The sequence below is a fragment of the Rhinolophus hipposideros genome (assembly GCF_964194185.1).
Source record: "Rhinolophus hipposideros genome assembly, chromosome: 7".
In the NCBI taxonomy this organism is placed as follows: domain Eukaryota; kingdom Metazoa; phylum Chordata; class Mammalia; order Chiroptera; family Rhinolophidae; genus Rhinolophus; species Rhinolophus hipposideros.
Genome location: NC_138053.1, coordinates 8,178,409 through 8,200,745, shown reverse-complemented (window position 1 = coordinate 8,200,745; position 22,337 = coordinate 8,178,409). Strand labels below are relative to the sequence as shown.

At 53.5% G+C, this 22,337-nt stretch overlaps 1 protein-coding gene across 1 annotated transcript; it reads right to left on the bottom strand.

The window, feature by feature from the left end:
- Positions 1-15,597: 15,597 nt before the first annotated feature.
- On the bottom strand, positions 15,598-19,772 carry LOC308499919 (uroplakin-3b-like protein 1; the record flags this gene model as incomplete). Its single annotated transcript, XM_081053840.1, has 6 exons — positions 15,598-15,706; positions 16,620-16,740; positions 17,012-17,088; positions 17,636-17,855; positions 18,028-18,180; positions 19,691-19,772. The coding sequence occupies 6 exons, from the start codon at positions 19,770-19,772 to the stop codon at positions 15,598-15,600; spliced, it is 762 nt and encodes a 253-aa protein (XP_080909966.1).
- Between the last annotated feature and the right edge of the window lie 2,565 nt (positions 19,773-22,337).

Genomic DNA, 22,337 nt, shown 5'->3' with positions numbered 1-22,337 from the left:
TTTTCTTTTCCTATTTTGCTATTTATACACTACAGGCACATGTCACCAAATTCAAAAGATATTGAAGGTTTACAATGAAAAGTCAGTCATCACTCCCAGGCACACAAATTTCCTCCTCTGAGGTATCCATTATTCCTGGTTCCTGTGCCTCCTGGAGATAGACTGACTACAGTGTGTCAGTAGATATATATTTTCTTTTATACACAAATAGTAGCTTACTGGTTGTATAGTTTCACTTATTTTATCTTGGAGAGCTGTGCATATCTGTGTGTAAAAAGCACCCTCGTGGGCTTTGCCACTTGCCCAGTTTTCCATAATGTGGACGTGCCATCATTCTTTGATGGGTCACCTGTTAGTGGATGGGCAGGTTGTTGCTTTCACCGAACAATAGCACAGCTCCCAATTCATTTTGCATGTGAGTACATACAGCTAAGGATAAATTCCAGGAAATGGACTCTCTGGGCCAGGAGATGCGTGCGAGGGACTTCTGTAGGATTTGCCAAATTTCCTGCTGCAGTGGTTGTTTCAAGTGTACACAGCCACCCACATACAGAAGTGTGCCAGCGCCCCCATTTCCCCCATGTCCTCAGCAATCTGTGATAATTATCTAAGCAATGGGAACATAATGGTTTTTCAGGGTACTTAGGGCTGTTTTTTAAGGTGGTTTTTCAGGGCCGTTATCCGTCATCCTTGGTTACTAAGATTTGCCCCCTCTACCTGGTGGTCCTTCAGGTATGTCTCCCTCCCATCCATCTTCCACCCTTGGGTTTGGGCCAGGCCACCTGAGGAGTAAGAAGAAGCTTTGTTAGCTTCTTTGTAGATTGAGGGCTCATTCCGCCCGAGTGTGGGCTGCTACTGAGGCCTGATTGATGGTTAATAAACAGGCAGGGCCTCTGCCAAAAGTCTAGTGTCTGGGTATTGCTGCAGGCTAATCCCTTCACCTAGTTTGGAGACACACACCCCAAGGCCAACCCAGGGAAGCCCACGTTAAGACGCTATCCTTGCTCACCTCCAGTGCTTGGGAGCTTACCTCTTCCAAAGGCAGCTCTGTCCATCTTCAAACTACTCCATCTGTGAGCAAGGCCTGGACCCCCACCTCACTGAGTTCAGAGTGGTCCTTGGGGCCTAAATCATGGCTGTTCTTCCCAGAGCCCTCAGCCTACTCAGCTCCAAGCTCCATGCTTGCAGAGGGAGGGGCCTCATGTGTCAGAGAGGATGCCGTGGGGAACAGCAGTCTGAGACCCACTGGTAGCCCCCAGGGAGCCTCCTCCTTCCTTCTGAAGTGGAGTGTGCTTCAGGACGCTGGGCACATCACGGAATCTCAGGGAAATGGGGGTGACAGTACCTACCTCACAAGTTGTCATGAGAACCAGATAAGAAAACTACGTGGGCGCCTGAAGTCCAGGGGAGTCTAGTGGGCATTAGGTGTCATCTGGGGTGCAACATGGAGAAACTCAAGGCCCTGCAGTGAATCCTGTCACTCTGGAATGCCCAGCACCTGAACCCCTGTCCCCTGTGCAGGGCCCTCCTCCCTCCCCCCCCCCTTCTGAGGCAGGCCCCTCCCACACAGGTGCTGACAGTGCTGTCACTGGGTCTGTGGGGGGCTGACAGGGAGGTGTATGCACCGAGTCACTCCCCCACCATGAGTTCTAGACCCCACACTGACCTGCTCATTGTTCCCTAGAAAGCCTTCACTTTGTAATGGGTCCTTCTGGAGAGTAGTAGCTACCAGGGTGAGGCTGGGGCCCGGGCCTCCCTGCTGTGCTCTGTGCTGCACCAAGCAGAAGCAAACAGATTAAACCCTCCCTTCTTCTGGGCGCTAGACCTTTAGGGATGCCACCCACAATCCCCTTAGCTTTGTTGGGCCACACTTCCCTGGCTTCTGGTTCTAAACAACAGAAACCAGCTCCGACTAATTTAAACAGAAAGAGTGTGTCACTGATTCTCTGGGATGGCCGCAGAACCAGGCCCAAAGGCCACACCCAGCCAGAAGCAATGCCCCAAATCACATGCCAGAAGTGACTCGGTGCATACACCTCCCTGTCAGCCCCCCACAGACCCAGTGACAGCACTGTCAGCACCTGTGTGGGAGGGGCCTGCCTCAGAAGAGGGGTGGGGGGAGGGAGGAGGGCCCTGCACAGGGGACAGGGGTTCAGGTGCTGGGCATTCCAGAGTGACAGGATTCACTGCAGGGCCTTGAGTTTCTCCATGTTGCACCCCAGATGACACCTAATGCCCACTAGATGCCCCTGGACTTCAGGCGCCCACGTAGTTTTCTTATCTGGTTCTCATGACAACTTGTGAGGTAGGTACTGTCACCCCCATTTCCCTGAGATTCCGTGATGTGCCCAGCGTCCTGAAGCACACGCCACTTCAGAAGGAAGGAGGAGGCTCCCTGGGGGCTACCAGTGGGTCTCAGACTGCTGTTCCCCACGGCATCCCCGCTGACACACGAGGCCCCTCCCTCTGCACAGCCCATTCCTGGCCATGTGCCTGGGAGCACAGCCTTTGAGCATGGGGACTCCTGGGGCAGAACATCGTCAACACAGAGGATTCAGCCAGGGAGGCAAGCCAAGCTTCCAGCACATTCCCAGAAACCAGCCTCTGGGGAGGGGGTGAGTCAGAGGGCAGGGCTAGGAGGAGAGCTCAGCCCCGGCTCCACCATTGGCCCAGACCCTCCATTTATTGGGGATCTACAGAGGGGATCCCTTTGCTCAGCAGGCTCCTGGCTTCATTTCCTATCTTCTCATTCATTCGTTCACTCAGTCATCTGCTTATGTATTCCACATTCATTGAGTGCCTGCTGTGTCAGGCCCTGTGCTGGCACTGGGGACCCAGAGAAAACCCTGCTATGGTCATGCCTTCAAGGGGTTCACAGTTGAAGGGAATATGTGGAGGTAACAGGGAGAGTAAGTGCTAGAGCAGAGAAATGAATGAGGACTATCAAGGAAGGAGGGAGGGGTTTTCAAAGTGGAAGGGGACATTGGAGCTGGCTCTGGAAGGACGCACAGGTGTGTATGATACAGTCCAGGCGTGAGCAGCCTGGCCAAAGGTGTGCAGGTGTGATGAAGACCGGGTGTTCTGGAAACATCCAAGAGGGACCCCTTGAAAAGTTATGGTACATGAGACTGGAAAAGCAGATAGGAACCAGCCAATGAAGGACCTTGACTGTGGGGACAGAGCTTGGACCTTTTCCTGCACAAGGTTTGAACAGAGTGACGTTGGAGCACTTGAGTGCTGGAAATGCAGGGGGTTGACATGTTGAAGTCTTAGCATATGGGTCTCCTTTCCACCCTGAACTTAATGTGCCCCTCACCCACATGGCCAGTTGAATAGTGTATCCCTGCCCGTACAATATTTTTAGGGACCCACAAAAATATTTTTATTTCTTTTAGAATCAGAAGAAGTAATGAATATAGTAGTATGAATATGTAACAATGAATTCACCCTGGATTGTATTCATCTTTATATCGAAGTAGTCATAAAAGGGGAGGCCGGTTAGCTCAGTTGGTTAGAGCAGCAGTGCTCTAATAACAAGGTTGCCGGTTCGATCCCCACATGGGTGACTGTGAGCTGCGCCCTCCACAACTAAGATTGAAAGGACAACAGCTTGACTTGGAAAAAGTCCTGGAAGTACACATTGTTCCCCAATAAAGTCCTGTTCCCCTTCCCCAAATTAAAAAAAAAAATAAATCAGAGCACGTCACACTCTTAAAAAAAAACTAATATAATGTTATATGTCAGTTATATCTCAATAAAACTGGAAATAAATAAAAATACACCCATATCTTGTTCCTCAAAAAATTAAAAACAGAATTATCAATCCCACTTCTGAGTATATGTACAAAAGAATTGAAAACAGAGTTTTAAAGAGATATTTTCACACTCATGTTCATTGTGGCATTTTTCACAGTAGCCAAGAGGTAGAATGGGTAAAGAAATTGTGACACACACACACACACACACACACACACAGGAATGCTACTCAGCCTTAATAAAGAAGGAAATACTGTAATATGCTATAACATGAAATAACCTTAAGGATATTATGCTATGTGAAATAAGCCAGTCACAAAAAGACAAATGTTGCCTGATTCCACTTATAGGTGACATCTAGAGTGGTCAAACTCTTAAAAATAGAAAGTAAATGGTGGTTGCCAGGGTTCTAGCCTGAGGGAGGGAGAATGGAGAGTTGTTATTTAATGGGTATAGGCTTTCAGGTTTGCAAGATGAAAAAGTTCTGGAGCTCGGTTGTGCAACAATAGATGACACTGCTGAAGTCTACGCTTAAAAATGGTTAAGATGGTAAATTTTGTATTATGTTTTTTATCACCATAAAAAATGCAAATATATCTTAATTTTTTATGTATTTTTTGGCTGTTAAAAAAGTACTTCAAAAGAATTTTATAACTTAGCTTTTGAAACTGGTTGGATACGAGTAACTGGTTTGATTTGCTGCTGGCCTTGATTTCTCTACAAACACCATGCATTCTTGGAAGGTTGCGGATTCTTCCAAAGTATGACCTACAAATTGTGACACACACTGACACGCTTTAAAACACTAAATTTAAGGATGGATGAAGCTGACATAGTGTTACATTTAGAAGATATTTAAGATATTAAGTAAACATTTACTATTTTTAAGCATTTTGAGGTTTTAATATTTTGGAGCCAATGCCTTTCCCCCCCACACCCCCACCTCAAGATTTTAATGAGCTGGAGGCCCCACACCCACTGGGCCTCCAGAGGAAAAGTGCCCAGAGGAAAGGCTTTCTCATGCCATCCTTTCATCCACCCCCGTCAGACAGTGGCTGCCGGTGCCTATCCTGTCAGAGGCTCAAGAGAGGACTTCTGGGAGGAGACAGGACAGAGGAGAATGGGGCCGCGAAAACACTACTGTGAGTAGGAGGGAAAGCTCAAGAACGTGGATCAGAAGGAACAGGAAATAGGGAGCTGGGGGGCCGTGCTGCGGTGGCTAGGGCAGCCCTCACATGAAGGCCAGAGGCCCAGCTATGGACCTGCAAATATTGGGAGTCTGAACTAAACCCAAGGCCACAGGAAGTGCTCGCCAGCAGGCTGAGTGACAGCAGTGTGCCAACAAGTCTGAACTCGCCAGTTGTCAGGAGCCTGGAAGGGGCAGGCCGAGCGGCATTCACAGGTCAGGCTGGGTTCTGTCCCCAGCCTCCCGGTGCCCCACCAATCCTGAAACCCCCATCCATTCCACTTAGGCAAGTAGCATTAAATACAATTTAAAAACCGAGGCCCACAGTGAAGAGGCCCTGGAGCCAGAATGTTGAGGTCACACGCTGACTCCACTCCTATAGTGATAGCACATGTGAGTGACTGGGGGCCTTCTGGCCCTGCTTTGCCTAATCTGTAAAGTGGGGCGATGGTGGCTGCACCCCACAGCGCAGCTGTGAATAGAGCGTGCTGATGTCACCAGAGCCCAGGAGACACCTTCGTGTATTAAGCACGTTGGGGACATCCTGTCAGTCCTCGCAGGAGCCTGGGGCTGTTGTTATCCTTCCCTTTGTGGGTGGGGAGACCACTGAGCCAGCTGCTGCCACTCCTGGGCCAAGCCTCATGGCCGTGGGTGTCACCACAACTGCGGGCTAAATGCTGGTGTGGTGTCTGCTCTATAGGAAAGGAGCTGCATGGTCACTTTGACAAAGTAGTTCACCCCCAGCACAGCCCCTAACCTCCCGGGGAGGACAGAGAGACAGACCCTGCCCAGAGAGAAAGACAGAGAAGCTGATGGCGATAGTCAGAAGGAGAGAGAGAGAACAGAGACGGAGGGGACTGCTCTGAGACCCTGGACCGAGGTGGGGACAGCGGGAAGGGGAATTTTGCTCCCCAATTCTCCCCAGGGACCTCTTATAGGTGGATGGAATGGGAACAGGTCTCAGGTCCCTCTGCATCCTCAAGATGGCTGATAGTGGTCTTGGGAGAAGCCAAGGCTGGCAGAGGTGGGCACAGGGCTGGTGACAGGTGCCCTGTGGGCATGGGGGTCCCCACAGTGCACGCCATGACTGCCAGGAGGGAGCTTAGCGGTCCCTTTCTCTGGGGCCTTCCCAGAGCTGCAGTCACTTAACTCCTTCAGTCCCAGCCTCTATGGGTGAAAACTGACCCTTCCCAAAGTGGGAAACTGAGGCATAGTAAGGTCAATGAAAAACCGGAAGTCCTGAGTGTCACCTGCACACTGAAGGCTGGGTCCAGGTGTCTGCCGGGGACTTCAGGCACAACCAAGTATACACCCTTCCCAGGGAGGCTGGAGGTGCTCTGAGAGGGCTTCCTGGAAGAGGTGGCACCAGGCTGGCCTTGACGGAGTAGGACTGGGGCTGGGAAGTGGGGGCAAAGGGGCACAGCTCTCAGGGCACCCCCTGAGCAGAGGTGGTCCAAGGCTGGAGGAAGCACCATGATTCCAAGAAGACATTGGCCTCCAGGACCTGGCCAGGCCTCTCCTGGCTCCAAGGGGAGAAGGATGTACTCTGTGTGCCAGACCTGGGACTTGGTGTGGGGCCAGGGCAGCTGCAGCCGGAACATAAACCTGTCATGGCTTCTGGCGCCACAGCCTCCCTGCTCCAGCTCAGGACAGGGCCCTGGCTGGGCTGACACGAACCAGGAGCCTTAGGGTGAAGGATGGAACCGTCAGGATGGCTGGGTGGAGAAGGAGGCAGAGGCACGCCTGGTGCTCAGCCTGGTGCTCAGCCTGCTGCAGCTCAGAGAGCACACCTTCAGCCCCTCTGGGCAGCACTCCCCTCCGCTGGCACCCTGTCCTCCGCTTCCACACATCCTGGTGCACTGTGGATGCTTGGGCCCCAGCCTCTGGGTGCCACCTAGCCCTCAGATCACTGGGGCCCCCTGCCCTAGCCACCCTCCCCTCCTAGCATGTCTGCTTCTGCTCTGCCTGAGACCCTCTGTGCGACTGGACCCCACACTGTGGCCTTACGGCTGCCAAACTGTTTGTTCTCCGCGCTCTTTCCAGGATTTCACAAGGGAGACAAGGGGGAATTATACCGGTCCCTCCCCTTCAATGGATTCCTTGGAGATGTAGGTGTGTGAAGGCAAAGTCCAGGCTGGAACACAATGGGAACTTTCGGAAAGGCAGGCAGCAGGCTACTTAACACACAGATCTTGAGATTAACAATCATTACCTCTTTAGAAGTTTACCAATAAAAACTACATGTTGGCCTGATTCGGGGTTCAGTCCCTGAGGCTGTTCCCCTTGGCTCCGAGGTTTGCATTCTATTCATGGCTACTGTCTTTTCTTAACCCTGCGCCACCCTTCTCTGTCCCCCCAACCCTCGTCACGCTGGACACAACACCACACAGTTTCTTTCTCACCCGGGTCTCTCTGGCCTGTGCCTGAGTGAGGGGCAGCCACGTTGACAGCGTGGGCAGTGCAAGGGGACCAGGCAGACGGCTCCCCACATCCTCAGCTGTGGCTGCAGTGGCATACAGCAGGTGCTTCACAGATACTTGCTGAATAAACATAGACTCCTTTACTTCCAGTAAAACTGGAATCTTAAATGAATAGCTTGTTGAGTTTTTCCACATGCATACACCTGGGTAACCATCACCCAGATCAAGGTATAGAATGTTCCCAGCGCCCAGCAGGCTCCCTCGTGCCCCAGGCCAGTCACTGCCACCCTCAGGGATACACTGTCTCCTGCCTTGATCACCACCGGTTAGTCTTGCCGGCTTTTGATCTCTATATGGATGGACTCGTACCGCATACAGGCATACCTCAGAGAGATTGTAGGGTCAGTTCCAGGAGACCAAAATAAAGCAAATATCACTACAAAGCAAGTCACATGAATTCTTTGTCTTCTGGTGCATATGAAAGTTATGTTTACACTGTATTGTAGTCTATCAAGTATGGAAGAGCACTATATCTTAAAAATGCACATACCTTAATTTAAAAATAATTTACTGCTAAAGAATGCTAATCATGATCTGAGCATATTGGAAAAATGCTGCCGATAGACTGGTTTGACAACTTGCAGAGTTGTCACAAACTTTCAATGTGCAAAAAAAACCCCCCACAATATCTGTGAAGCACAAAAAAGTGAGGTATGCCCATGTCGTCCTCTGTGCCAGGCTTCTCCTCAGCGTAGTACTGGCCAGGACAATCCCCACGTGGCTGCATGTGTCATCAGTCCATTCTTCTTTGTTGCTGAATGTATTTTACAGTGCAGATGCAGTTCCCTCTATGGTTTGCTGATCCCTTCATTCCTGGGTGGGCACCTGCACTGCGTCCGGAATAAGACATATGTCTTCCAGTGAACACGTGCACTCATTTCTCTGGGGGAAATACTTATGAGCAGAACTTGGGTGGACATAAGAACCCTGAGTCCTAAGCAGGTCGATTCTTATCGTCCTCCCTGAACATTTCACATCTATCCCCTCTATCTCCCCAGTGGACCCACCAGGTCTCTCCTCCACCTCTCTCCAGCGGCCCAGGAGTGGAAATTCCAGATTCCTCAGCCTTTTTTGGCAGGGCAGCCATCTTGACCTCACTCTTGCCACCCCTGTGTGCCCAGGGCCGCCCTCTCACAGCTGAAGGGCCCACTGGGTTGGTCAACAAGGGGAGAGAGCACTGTCCCCTAAGGGACATAGAACTTTCTTCCTGCTGGCTGAGAGATCTGTCTACTTGGCGTCTGTCCCTCTGTCCTAGCCACCCTCTCCACATACAACAGGCAGTGTGGCCAAGCTTCTCCTGCCGCCAGTGCCTACATGGCAGCCCGGGGGGATAACAGACAGCTGGGGACTCCCAGAAAGGTGGGGAGGGAGAGAACAGCCCAGAGACAAATGTCCCTACTCTGGAGCCTGAGCCTGGAGATGCAGGCCCAGTCTCTTCTCTGCTTGAGCATATGGGCACCTTTTTAACTCTTGGGGGCCTTAGCACGGGCCCAGTATCCCTCCAGGGTCCAGGAGGGATTCAGAACGTGTTCTTCCCTCCATCCTGGCCAATTGAGCCTTAGATTCAAGTCAGACCAGTTAGAGACAACCAAAGCCACGGTGGCCACACCCTCCCCAAACTGCCCAGGCTGGAGCAGTCCCACGGTGGGAAGGAAGGGGTCCCCTGCCCTGTCAAGGCATGGAAGGCCTCCATCCAATGTCGCTGACATTCTCAGAGACTTCTCGGGGCCCTGTGGCTGGTCAGAGAGGTCAAGTCCAGCAGGCAGGCAGGCTCCGTGACCAGAGGTGCCGTTGCCCACCCCACCCTTGGCCCTCAGCCCAGACCCAGGTTCCTTGCTTCCCAGAAGTTCATCCCCCTGAATGGAGTTACGTGCTTTGCCCTCATTAACCTTTTGAACCGTCCAGAAATGAGTAGAAACGCCCTGCCTCATCGTCATGCTGAGGAAGCTGAGGGCGGGAGTGGGGAGAGTAAAGGGACCCCCGGGGCTACTGCCCAGATCGGGGCAAGGGTGCAAGAACTGGGCATCCCTGTCTTCCTACCGAGGGCCCTGCAGCCCCCTACCCACCAGTCAAACTCTGAGACCCTTCCCTGACCCCCTTCCCCAGTTGGGTTCTAGTCCCCTGTGTTTCCTACTCTGGGAGCACTTACCAGGCCTCGTGAGGCTAATGACGGGCTTGCCCGAGGATTTCAGTGTTCACGAGTGAATTGTTCAGGCCAGTGCCTGCGCCCAGTAAGTGCTGTGCGGGGCTCAGCCCCGCTGAATCACCGTGTCTTCTGTGAGTGGCTTTCCTTGGGTTGGGGTGGAGTAACCAGAAGTGGCTGATGACAGGGGTCTGAGTCCCCATCTCTGTTTCTGCTGCTCCCCATCTGTCTCTCTCAGTCCCTTCACCCCATTAGGAATGGATGGAGAGCCAGATTTGTGGGCATCTGGGAGATATTCTTGGAGTTCTTGAGATTTGTCCTTGGGGACAAATAACTCGCAGTGGGAGAAGTCACAGGTGACCACAAGGAGAAAATGACATTTGAACTGAGTGTGAAGGACCAGGAGGACGTAGGCTGTAGGTGAAGGGGACAGGAGGTGGGGACAGCAGCAGGAGAGCAAAAGGAACAGCATGTGTGAGCCCTCAAATCATCATCCCCGACCCAGGAACCTGGAGCCCGAGTCTCGGCAGCTCAAACCTCCCTGCAAGCAGGGATTCCAGCCCCTGTCCCCAGGGGGACCCCAGGAATAGCCTGCGTCTTGGCGTGGACTGTCCTCTCAGCAAGGGGCCTCCAACAGAATGGCTCTCTCAGGTCACATGACTGGCATCTTTGTGCCCTAAGTAGAATTTCCCCCAGGGAGCTTAGGCTGATGGGGTCAGATCCAGAAGTCGCCAGTCGCACAGACTCTAGAACCAGCTGATTGCTTCCTCTCAAGGGGCCTCATAGCCCCTCCTGCCTGGCTGGCTTCTGACAAGAGCCTTCAGACTCTTGTCTGTGAGCCATTGTTCCCAGGAGAGCCCCACGTCCCACGCCTAAGAGCAGGTGCAAATACATACTTGTAGGGACGGGAGAGGACCTGCCCAATTTTCTACAACAGTCCACTCGGCCACCTGGGCTCTTGCTGCAGGGGACAATTGGATGTCTGGAGAGGGGGGCAGGGCTTGGAGACAGCACAGCACGACTGGAGGCTGCAAAGGGCATTGGGGGCAGGGTCAGTGAGGGAGGGGGCCTGGGGTGACCCCCTCTGTACTTGCCAGTTTACAGTGATGAACTTTGAATGGTCCCCCATCTTGTCCCTGATGCACATTCTCTTTCTCCCTTTCCCTTCTGCTTCATTTTTGCCCCGTTATCCTACTGGGCCCAAACCTGGAACCAGCTTTCTGATTTTATCTTTTGTTTATTGGGAAAAGGCTGTGCCCATCTCTGGGCCAGCTCAGACGGCTTCCCCTTAGGAAGTGAGATGAGTTCCCACGACATGTCTGAGTTAAAAATAGAGACAAGAACCAGAGCAAGAAAGAGGCAAAGAAAAATAAGAGAGGGAGACACAGAGACAGAGGCAGACAGAGAGGAAGACAGATTGGGGGGCAGAAAGAGGCAGCAAGAGATGCAGTAGGTCCCCTCCTCCCACCATTTGTCCATTTATCCAGCTGATATCAGGCCACGTGCAGCCCACTTCATGGCTCTTCATGGATGTCACTTCATGGCTCAAGACCACTGTCCTGAGTCTGTTTTTCCCAGGTTTGTGCCCCTGAGCGCTGGAGTGCTGAGTGGGGTGGTGAGGCCACACCCGAGGTCTGTGTTCCCCCACCAGGCTCCCAGGAGAACCCAGAGAAGCAAACCCAGGCATGGCTGAGGTCCTGATGGGAATTCAGGTGGGGAGAATCCCACCCAAACCATGCTGGCTGTCCCACAGCCCGAGGTTGGGCTCTGCGCTCAGCACGGGCAGGTCCCAAGAAGGTGGCTTAAGTCTTTGTGGAAGGCTGTGTCTATCCAATGTCCCCAGTGTTGTGTGAGGGGGTCTTCTCTAGCATTTGCCTTGGGGCCGGGAGGACCACAACACCAGGAGGAGATACGAGGCTGGAGGCAGCTCTAGGTTTGGCTATGGGGGTGGCCTGGTTGCCTGAGGGGCCTCTGGGGTATCCAGTCAGAGGCAGCCAGGGATCCAACATTCTGCAGAGTCCCCTCTGCACACGCCCACCTTGAGCTCAGGCAGCCCTGCGTCTGGGACAGGACTCCAGGCTTATCTGCCAGCGGGAGACTACAATGGTGAGGAAGGATCTGATTCCACAGGATCTCATGGAGGGGACCTATGCCCCTCTGTGATATTGTGATACAAGAAGAAATACAGTAGTGCCCCCTTACTCGCATTTTGATTCCCATGGTTTTAGTCACCCACAGTCAACTGCGGTCCAAAAGTATTAAATGGAAAGTTCCAGAAATAAATGTTAAGACAGGGGATTGTATGGTGACACTAAATCTTCTATTTTTTATATTTGGACCTCTGGTGTAATTCAAATTAATAAGTGCAATTTTGTGTGGGACATTTTGAGAGCTTTCTTTTCTTTGCCTCTTAATGATTCTGCTTCCTACACGTTGACTATGCTTCTATTTTCTATTTAGTTTCAATGTCTCTATTTACTGAGGCCCAGTGCTGGCTCTGTGACTTGGGACAGGTTTTGCATCTGTATGGGGTCCACTCTCCTGGCTCCAACTCAAATCTACATAACCTTTGCAAACTCGCTGGAAAACCAGCTTCCCCTCACTGTCCCCCTCCCCCAACTACAGGAAAACATAAAACTTGAGACTAAACAAAGACTCAACACAGTAATTTGCAGTAGTTTCCAGCAGACTCTGCCCAGCCCACCCTCCTCTTACCTTAATAAATCTTTTATATTTCTACCTGACTTGTGAATTCTTTCATGGCCAGCGAGAGAGTAGACACAACAATAAACAATTCATAAATTGTGTCATTCCTTTTTTTTTTTTTTATTGGGGAACAGTGTGCTTCTTCAGGACCCATCAGCCTGAAGTCATTGTCCTTCAATCTAGTTGTGGAGGGCGCAGCTCAGCTCCAAGTCCAGTTGCCGTTTTCAATCTTAGTTGCAGGGGGCACAGCCCACCATCCCATGTGGAAATTGAACCCGCAACCTTGTTGTTAAGAGCTCACGCTCTAACCAACTGAGCCATCCAGCCACCTCTCCAGCAGCTCAGCGGCAGCTCGTTGTCTTCAATCTTAGTTGTGGAGGGCACAGCTCACTGGCCCATGTGGGAATCGAACTGGCAATCCTGTTGTTGAGAGCTCGCACTCTAACCGACTGAGCCATCTGGCCGCCCCCTAAACTGTGTGTCATTCTGAGTAGTATTATGAAGTCCCACTCTGTCCCACCCGGGATATGAATCATCTCTTTGTTCAGTGTATACATTATATCTCCCAACACCGCCCATTAGTTACGTAGGAGCCCTGTCAGTTATCAGATCGATTGTGCTATTTTATTATTAGTTATTGTTGTTAATCTCTTACTATGCCTAACTTAGAAATTAAACTTTATCATAGGTATGTCTGTATAGGAAAGAACACAGTATATCAAGGGATCCCTGGTTTCAGGTATCCACTGGGGGTCTTGGCACGTATCCCCTGTGGACAAGGGGGGATAACTGTATACCGTTGGTCTTTGTCCCTGGTTCTCGGCACAGAACTCCTAAAATCCTTGGAATTTTGAGTAGTAAGAGAGCAGCATCTTTTGTTATTCATGTTGAGCCTTTTTCAACCTACCTGAGTTAATGTTACTGCGGTAAGCCCCTGGGTAGCTTCTGGATGCAGGTTGGTCTCCAGAGGAACCAACCATGGGTTTGGAGGGTGGGGACTTTCAGCCCCACCCCCCACCCCCACGATCTCCTGGGAAGGGAGAGGGACTGGAAATCGAGTTCAATCACCAATGGCCAATAATTTAATCAACCTCGCCTGCATAATAGACCCTTCATAAAGAACCTAGACGGTGGGGTTTGGAGAACTGCCAGGTGGGTAAACACTCTGAGGTGCTGGGAGAGCGGTGCGCTGAGCGGGCATGGAAGCTCTGTGCACCCCGTCCCCATACCCTGACCTATGCATGGCTTCTGCTTTGCTGTTCCTGAGTCGAATCCTTTATCACAAATACTTAATACTCAAGAAACTGAGACCTGTGAGCCGTTCTAGCAAATTATTGAAACTGAGGAGGCGGTTATAGGAATCCTTGATTTGTCACCAAGTCAGACGGAAGTGTGGGCACCCTCTAGTTATAACTAGCCTCTGAAGTGGGGGCAGTCTTGTGGGACTGAGCCCTTTCGCTGTGGGGTCTGCATAATTCCAGGTAGTGTCAGAACTGAATCCAACTGTAGGACTCCCAGCGGTGTCCAGAGAGTTGGAGAATTGGTTGGTGTGAGAAAACCCACATATTTGGTGTCAGAAGTGTTGTGAGTAAAAAACAGATCATAGTACTCTCTAAGTTCATTCTTGGCCCTTCTCTATCCCGCTCCAGGTCCAGGAGGCTGGGACGTGGACCACACCACGCAGACCCCTCTGCCCTACTGCTTCTGGCCTGGTGCTGTCAGTGGAGGAACCATTGCGTGATTAGAAGACTGGAGAGAGGCCGGAGTTTTTACTCACTGGCTCCCTCTACTGGCTGGTCCCTCTACCTACAGCCCCTGCTTTTGCCAGGCAGACCCTCGCCGGTGGCTCCCGTTCACTGACTCTGGAAACACCACTTCCTCCCTTCAGCCCTTATGGCCCCATCAGTGCCCTGGGTCACCCTCTCCTGTTGGTTCCCCTCCCACAACTTTGCAAACTCCCTCAATTGCCCTGCTAGATGGTATGCCATCTGTTTCCTGCCAAGGCCTGACCCACACAGGGAGTCAGTTTGTGGAATGCACAGCCTTAGAATCACCCAGTTCAACCTTCGTTTTTTACAGAAGGGGACATGGAGGCCCAGAGAAGGTGAGTGATCTGCCCAGTCACACAGCCCCAGGTGCAGGGCTTGTGGCTGTTCTGAAAAGGCTGTGGAACGACAAGGCAAAAGCTAGAAGTCTGTTGGCCCTCCTCTCCCAAGGTCATGTAAGCATTTCCTCCGCTGCAGGAGCAGATGTGTCTGCACCTGGCTAATAAACCAATTAGGGCCATGTGCACCACCCAGAGACAAACTCCTGGAAAGCCAGCCAGCACCCCGCTTCCGTGACCCCTGTCCCAGCGGGTGAGGCCCTCCACCTGGCTCAGGGCGCCTTCTGGCCTCCCCATTATACCCCACCTCCGGCTGCTCCCACCAGCAGTCCCCAATTGCTCCTAGGCCTTTGCACAAGCTATTGCTCCTGCCTGGGCACCCTTCCAGTGTCCACTTGGCACAGTGCTGCCCCTTCTCCAAGGCCACACCTGCCCAGGAAGCCTCCTCCGAGCCTCATCTGGTTCTCAGATGCCTGCGTTCCCTCCACTCTTGTGTGTAGTGCTAACCCTCTCTCCCCCACAGCGATGGGCAACTTGAGGGCAGAACCTTGAGTCGCCTCATGCTGTGAGGGCTGGTGGCGTGGAGCTGATGGTGAAAATGCTGGTGTCTGGTAGGTTTGGTGCTGTGTCTGCTCTAGGCTGAGAGCAGGTTTCTCTGGGAGCTGAGTTTCAAACACACTTCCTGCTCCCCAGGCCCATATGAGCACAGGGGTGGGTGAAGCTTAGAAACTGCACCTCTTGTACAGGAATCGGAGGAAGGGGAGGAAGACTGCTCTAAGTCCTCCAGCCAGGAGGCGAGGCCAGCTAGCGAGAGGGGCCACAAGTCTGCTGCTGGGGATGATGGGGCAGCAAGTGTCAGACATGCAGGGCAGGGTGAGCCTGTCCACCTCCATGCTTTGGCCTCACCAGTGGGCAGTGCCTTCATCCTCATTTTACAGATAGGGACACTGAGGCCCTAAGAGAGGCTTGCCCTGCCCTAGATGGCTCAGCTGGCCTAGGACCCTGGGCCTCAGCCCTGAGAACCACCCTCTATCCCCACTCAGAGGATCTGGGGACCAGGGTGTGGAGACTGTCCAGGTGTACAATGACACAGACATATAAGGGGGTGTTGGGCACATTTATTTCTGAGCTCTGGAAGCTGCAGGACATGCCCCCAGCCCAGGCTCTGCAGCCTGGACCAGGGAGGAGGTTGGGGGGGCATGTGGGAGCCCCCTGCAGCCCCTCAGGAGCCCCTCACAGCTGGAGGGCTAAACATGTGGTGGGGGTTATATCTTCTCATGAACACTGACTCCCCTGGTCCCGAAATGGGGGTGCTCCCACAGGTGTCATAGCTTGGGTGGGGGACAGAGAGGAGAGAAGGAGAGAGAATGATGAACACAGGGCCTGATCAAAGTCCCCCGGCTATTGCCTAGGGCTTGGAGCTCTAGGCATAGAAGCACTGGAGAAACTGAGGCTGCACTGGCCTGGCTGGGTTAACCGAAGGAAACTTGGCTATTCTTCTAAACCTCACAAAACCAGGTCCCCTCACCCCACCCTTTGCCATCACCCAGCTTCCATGCTCCCCTCTTCCACTCACCACACCCCAGGATGCCTTTAAGACATCATCTGCCTGTCTCCCCTAATCAAAACCCATTGCTGGCCTTCGGGATTCAGCCACTTCCTCAGCTGGGAAACAAGGCCCCTGCCTTGCCCTGCTGTCCAAAACCCTCCTGCCCCAGCACCTCTTCCTCTCCCTTCTCCCCACATCCTACCCAGGGACCAGGTTCCCCTTTCCTCTAGGTGGCCTTGTGGCCACCCCGTCTCCAACAGGCCCCGGTATTTGACCTCTGAAGGCAAGTTAAGGCAAAGCTCAGTGCTTGGTCTACAAGCAATTCACCTCCACCTGGATGACTCTCAGCTGGATTGTCGCCGTCCCGCCCCCACTCACAATTCCAGCTGTTGCCACCAGGGGGCGGTGGCGCCCGCTCAGAAATTGTGGGCCTCGTGGGCAGGTGGCAGTCAGAGGGACAAGGAAGGGAGAGGTTCAGAGGTTCTGGAACTTTGGGGATCTCTTGATCAATCATTGTTCCCCCTGCCTGGCCTCCAGGGAAAATCACTTCTCATAGCTAGCAAGGGGGAGCTGGGCTGGGGTCCTGGGCGGAGGGCTGCTGTGGAAGTGAGGGAGGGAGAAGGGGATACGGGCGGCCCAGGTCAGGTACCCCACCTCTCCCAGGGGCCCGGGCGGTCTAAGCCCTGTCCACATACCAGGTGTAGATGAGCAGGGCGAGGAGGGCCGTGAGGACGACAGCCATTAGGACAGACAGGACGGCAATGATGACCAGCGCACCTACACTCCGGGGCCCGGGGGTAGCCTGGAGTGCCTCCGCTGCGGGGTGGGGTGGGGGGGGAGAGGGGCCCACCAGCAGGAGGGGTGGGATGCAGGGAGGGAAGAGATCTGATCTGACCTGAGAAGGGGGACCTGGAACCAGAAGGGGGCCTCCAGACCCCTCCCCACGCCATCCCTTCCAGGGGAGGGGCACCTACAGACCCCAGGATGGTAATGATGACTCTGAGTGACTGGGGTGGCCCACCCCCAGTCCTCAGGAGCCCTCCATACCCCCAGCCCTCGTGTGTGACCCGCTCATCTGGCCTCATACCTTGCTGCAGACGGGTCTCACTGGACCACTCTGTCTCAGCCAAGGGTCCTCTGTCATTCATCACCAGGAACTTCACTCTGAACAGGAGACCCAGCATTGGGTGTGGGGGTCCCTGGATCCCGAACACTTGGGCCCTGGTGCCTATCGGGCTGTCCCCGTGATTCCCAGGGCCTGACAGGTGGGGGAGCTGAAAGCATAGCCTTGGAGCCCGCCCACAGGGGCTCCAATCCCAGCTGTAACATTTCCCAACTATATGACCTTGGGTGCACCCCTCACCCCCTCTGGGCCTCAGTGTCTCCACTTAGGAAATGTGTGTGGAGTGGACTAGATGTCCCAGCACGGAACATCAGTGAATCAAGCCCTGAGTGAGGGGAGATAGGTCAGGGAGCCAGTCCCTCCCTGTGGCATGCCCTGCCTGGATGGGGAGACACCACCTGTGGCATCCAAATGGCCCATGGGGGCAGGGGCTCAAGTCAGAAGCTATCTGCTCAAAAAAGGCAGGAGAATTCACCCTGGCCTCCTCCCATGGCCTAACTAGAGCGGGGAACCCAGGCATCCAACTGGGAGCTGCCCCAGGCTCAGGTTTGGGCACAGGCCGCAGCGGGCTCTGGCAGAGCTGCTCACCGGTAGGGGCCCGGGCCCGGCAGGGGGGGGTTACATCCCCTTGTCTTTGGGGAGCAGCTGGTGTCATTGCCAACGCGGAGGACCCGGAGCTGGTTGCCAGGCTGGCCACCTGGATAGAGCGCCCGGTTGGCCATCAGCGTGAGGTAGTAACCCCTCTGCAGGAGGTCGGCAGGGACCGGGGTGTCCTCCACCTTCTGTGGGGCAGTGATGTTCTGGACAGCTGAGGGTGGCATGCGGGTCAGACAGCAGGGGCCACATGGGCAGGGCTCCGGCCTGTCCCCCCAGGCCAGACCCCTCCTCCACACCCACCACATTCCCGGCAGCACCTCCTCTTGCATGCCCCCTGCCCATTTCACAGAGGGAAAACCGAGGCCGGCCCCAGTGGCACCCACCGTTGCTGCGGGCCACCACCAGCCAGATGGGGTCAAAGTCGGAGATATTGACGTGACTGAACTGGCCCTGCGGCTGCTCCAGAGTGAAGGTGGTCTGGGTGAGTTTCGCCGCGAGGGTGGCACTTGAGAGCTGGGGCACATAGCTGATGTGCTCTGGGGCCAGTGGGCAGCAGAGAGAAGAAGCTCAGCAGGACAACCAAGCCCCGACACCCCAGACTGAGGAGGGAGAGCACAGCCCTGCCCTGGGAGCCCAGTCTGAGAAAGGAGTTAGGGCTTTTCCTGGGAGCTCCAATCAGGCATTAATCAGGAGGGCTCCCTGGCAACTCCATGCCCGTGGGGACTAGGTGGGTGGCCTGGGTCCAGCCCTGCCCCTGCCTTGGGAGCCTACTAGGAGTGGGCACTGTGGGAGGTCAAGGGGAGGCCCATCTGGCCTTGCCCTACCTGAGCACTGGGCTTTCCGTGTGATGGCAGGGCCCAGGGAAGGGCATTAGAGGCACAGAAGGCCCACCCCCCAGCTGCACGCACAGTTGTCCTGGGAAAGGGATCTTAAGCCTTTTGGGGTAACAGTGAGATTTGGAGGAGCCTGAATCCTACTGGTACCCAGTGACCTTGAGCTCTGACTCCCTGGGCCTCAGTTTACCTACTTCTCAAGTCCCTCCAGCTCCACCCACATGGTCCAGATTGATTTGCTTGATGAGAGGAATGAATGGCTTGGGAGGAGTGGTGAGGTGACACAGGAAGGTCTGCACCAAGACCCCAGGCCTGGATGTGGGCCACCAGGAGGGGGGTGGTATCCTGGCTCAGAGCCTGCACCTTCCCCCTCCTCACCCAGTGCTCTGCCACCTTCCAACCCCACTAAGGCACCTTCCCCTTCTGGAACTTGTCTCCTTCTCAGCCCCTCACAACCTCATCTGGGACCGGTCAGGGACGGCTGGGGAGGACAAGAAGCCCGGGTCCCCGTGGGCATGTGCAGCCTTGCTGTGGGGGAACTCAGAACCCCCACTCCTCGCTGGGTCCCTTGAGAACAGTGCTCCTCCTCTCTCCAGCTCCAAACACCAGACAGCCCCAGAAAAATGAGGTGAGCTTTTATGCACGTCTCCAGAACCCTCTCGCCTTCGGTTCAGTTCAGTTCAATTCAATTCATTTCCCTTTAATTCTGCGTTAACTCCCAAGGCTCCGTGCTGGAACCCTCCCTTCTCTGAGCTCCCAGGTCTGTCGCTAAGGCCCAGTGCACACTGCACACAGCAGGGACTTACTGTTTATTTAATGAGGGAAAAGGAGTAGAGCCGCAGAGATGGGGGACTGTACCTCTAAGCCCCTCTAATTTAAGAGCCAATGGTGAACTATGTGTGCAGCCCCCTCAGAGATCTTCCTTTTGGAGCTGTCCTTGGGGACTTCTTTTAACCTCTCCTCAGGGCCAGGAAGGGATGAGCAACTTGGTGAGAATTGGGGTGGGGGCTCAGAGTGCAGGGGGATGAGAACCCCAAAGAGAGGAAGGAAGTATTACTTGCTTCCCTGACTTGGGGTGTCTGTCTTGTGACCTCTCTGGTGGGCTGTGTCTCCTACCACACCCAGGACCCAGTCTCCACATTTGGGGCTTGGGGGGCGGCTGGGGAAGGTGGGGTCTGTTCTCCTGAAGCCCCTGCCACGCCCCTTCACTCACCTAGGCCCATCCCCAGCTGGAGGCAGGTCAGCAGCAGCAATGGTGGCCTCAGTAGCCCAGACTGTCCCTCACTGAACCCCATGGCCAGTCCAAGGTCCAAGCGTCTGTCTGTCTGAGTCTGTCTGCAGCATCTAGAGTCCTGGAGCTCCGCCCTGAGTGTTGGCTGGGGGAGGCTGCTTCTGGCACCTCCTGCTGTCCCTCCCAGGTGCCCCCTCCTCTCAAACAACTGGTTGGACAGGTTTGGGGGCAGAATCTGCTGGCCCCAAGGATTTGGCACTGCCAGGGAGGGGTCTGAAGAGAACAATTAATTGCTGCCTCCAAGACAAGTTCAGACACCCCTTCCCCCACTCCAGGAAGGCCTGTCCAGGGTGGGGCTCAGGGAGAGAGGCAGCTCTGGGGCCAGGGTGATGACAGTGCTGCCAGGCCTTGTGGTATCTCCACGTCCAAATAATCCCCAACCAGGCAACTTGGCATTCTCTACAGCCCCGCTGTGTGGGAGGGAGTTTTCTAGAAGTAGCATAGAGAAAAGGAAGGGGGCTTGTCCAAGATCACCCAGCCAGCCAGAGAAGAGCCCGAATTATAGGGTCATACCCAAAGGCAAGCTTGGGGATGCTAGCTGCTGTCCCCCTGCGGCCTGGCCCCTGGAGGGGGCTCTCCGATGTCACCCGACCTCCTGTCGTCATCCAGGTGACCTGCCCTCTCTCTGTGGCCACTGCAAGGGCAGGGCAATCCCTCTTCAACATAGAAGATTCCCGGATGGGGCCCTGGGCAGGTAGGCAGAGCATGAACTCACCCTGTCTCTCCTGGATTGGGGCCGCAGCCCCTCACAGGCTCCCTGCCCCAAGCACCAGCCCCCCTCAGCCCGGTGTCTTCACCTTCCCCAAACTGAATCTCCTATGAGGAGTACTTAAAATTTTTTTAAAAAACCGTTGTAAATATTCTTTAATTATTATAATGCATTTACACTTTCTTTGACTGCCAGCCCACATACACTATTTTTCTTTCCAAAAATACTTAAACCGTGCCAATTGTTTATTACAGTGAATTAAAAAGAAAAAAACCTCAAATATTCCAAAACAACATAATTACCCAGTATGTTTTTTGTGACCAATTCTTTACTCAGACATGTTAGCAGATGGTGTCAGACTTTTCAAGATTTAAAATTCCTGTATATCTTCAGTGATTGGCTCAGCCCTAAGAGAACCGGGGGACCAAAACCAGAGCAAAGACTCAGGGAAGGCAGATGACGTGTGGGTAGTCTTGAGTGGGTAGACTGAGGTAAGCCGCAGCCCCTTCTTACAGTGCTCCTGGGGGCTCACACCACTGCACCTTTGTTCAGGCCGGTCTCTTCTAGAAGGCCTCACTACCTTGCAATACCCAGGGAACTTTTGTCCTTCGGTCCTACCTACCCCAGCGGTCGACGCTATTAGAAATGAGCCCTGGCTGGCCGGGGGGCCTCCCCAAAGCACTCCTCCGGCGTCTGGGGAGCACCTCCTAACTGTATATTGTTATATCAGGTGCACCCCTCTGCACACTGTGCCCTCCCGCCTCCCGCTGAGAGTTCCTTACTCTCAGGTGGAGGGGCGTGGGTTCTCAGCCTCTCACTCAGGCCCTCCACAAAGCAGCCATTTCGGCACGATGGAGATGGCTGTGACGCTGCTGCACTTCAGATGCAGGTAGGTCACCTGCAATCAGCATTCAGCCACAGAATGCAGAGGTCGGACAGGCAGAATGTAAAGCAAATAGGTGGGCCTTGGAGAGAGGGCATGACCAGGGCTGCTCGGCACAGGCGCATAAGAGAGGGGGACAGGAGTGGGTCCGGCTGGGCCCCAGCTGGCAAGTATGTATCGGTCAGACCCAGCCACGGAAAGGCCCTCTTCATCTCCCCAGCTTTTTACTATAGCGATGGCCACACCTTTAGAAAAGTTGAAAGTATATAGCACCATGAATGCCCATACCTGAGCCTCCACCCAGATCCAACACATTTTGCTTTATTAGCCCTGCATTCCCTCCCTCTATCTCTATAGATTTACTAGATGTATATACGGTTACTCTTTGTGTCTATATATACTTATATGTATATATTATATATGCTTCTAATACATATGTGTATATAACATGCACATATATCATAGGTTCTTATATATATTTATATATAATACATATTAATAAATATGTATATATCTACATTTCTCTCCTTTTTGAAAGGTGGTTGAAAGCAGACATCATAACATGGGAAGGGCTTGCCTCATCCTTTTGAAAACATGTTACTCATCGTGTCCCCAGGTCCCCAGAGGTAGGCAGGGCAGGCATTCTTATTAATCTCATTATACAGATGAGAAAATCCACCCGACAGAGAGGAACTTCCTGCAGCCCTGTGGTGGCAGCGGCAGAGCTGGAAATCAGCTGCATCTTCCAACACCCAGGCAGGACTCTCTTTCTTTTCCCTTTTCTATCCAGCGGCAGAGCTGTAAATCAGCTGCATCTTCCAACACCCAGGCAGGACTCTCTTTCTTTTCCCTTTTCTATCCGTGTTTAATTTGGGGCCTGCGGGAGCAAGTGATTCAGCTTCCTTCTTAGGTCTTGGCAGGCTTCGTTACTGCTCTGTACGGCCCTGCGTTTATTTTGTTACTTTTTTTCTTCACGC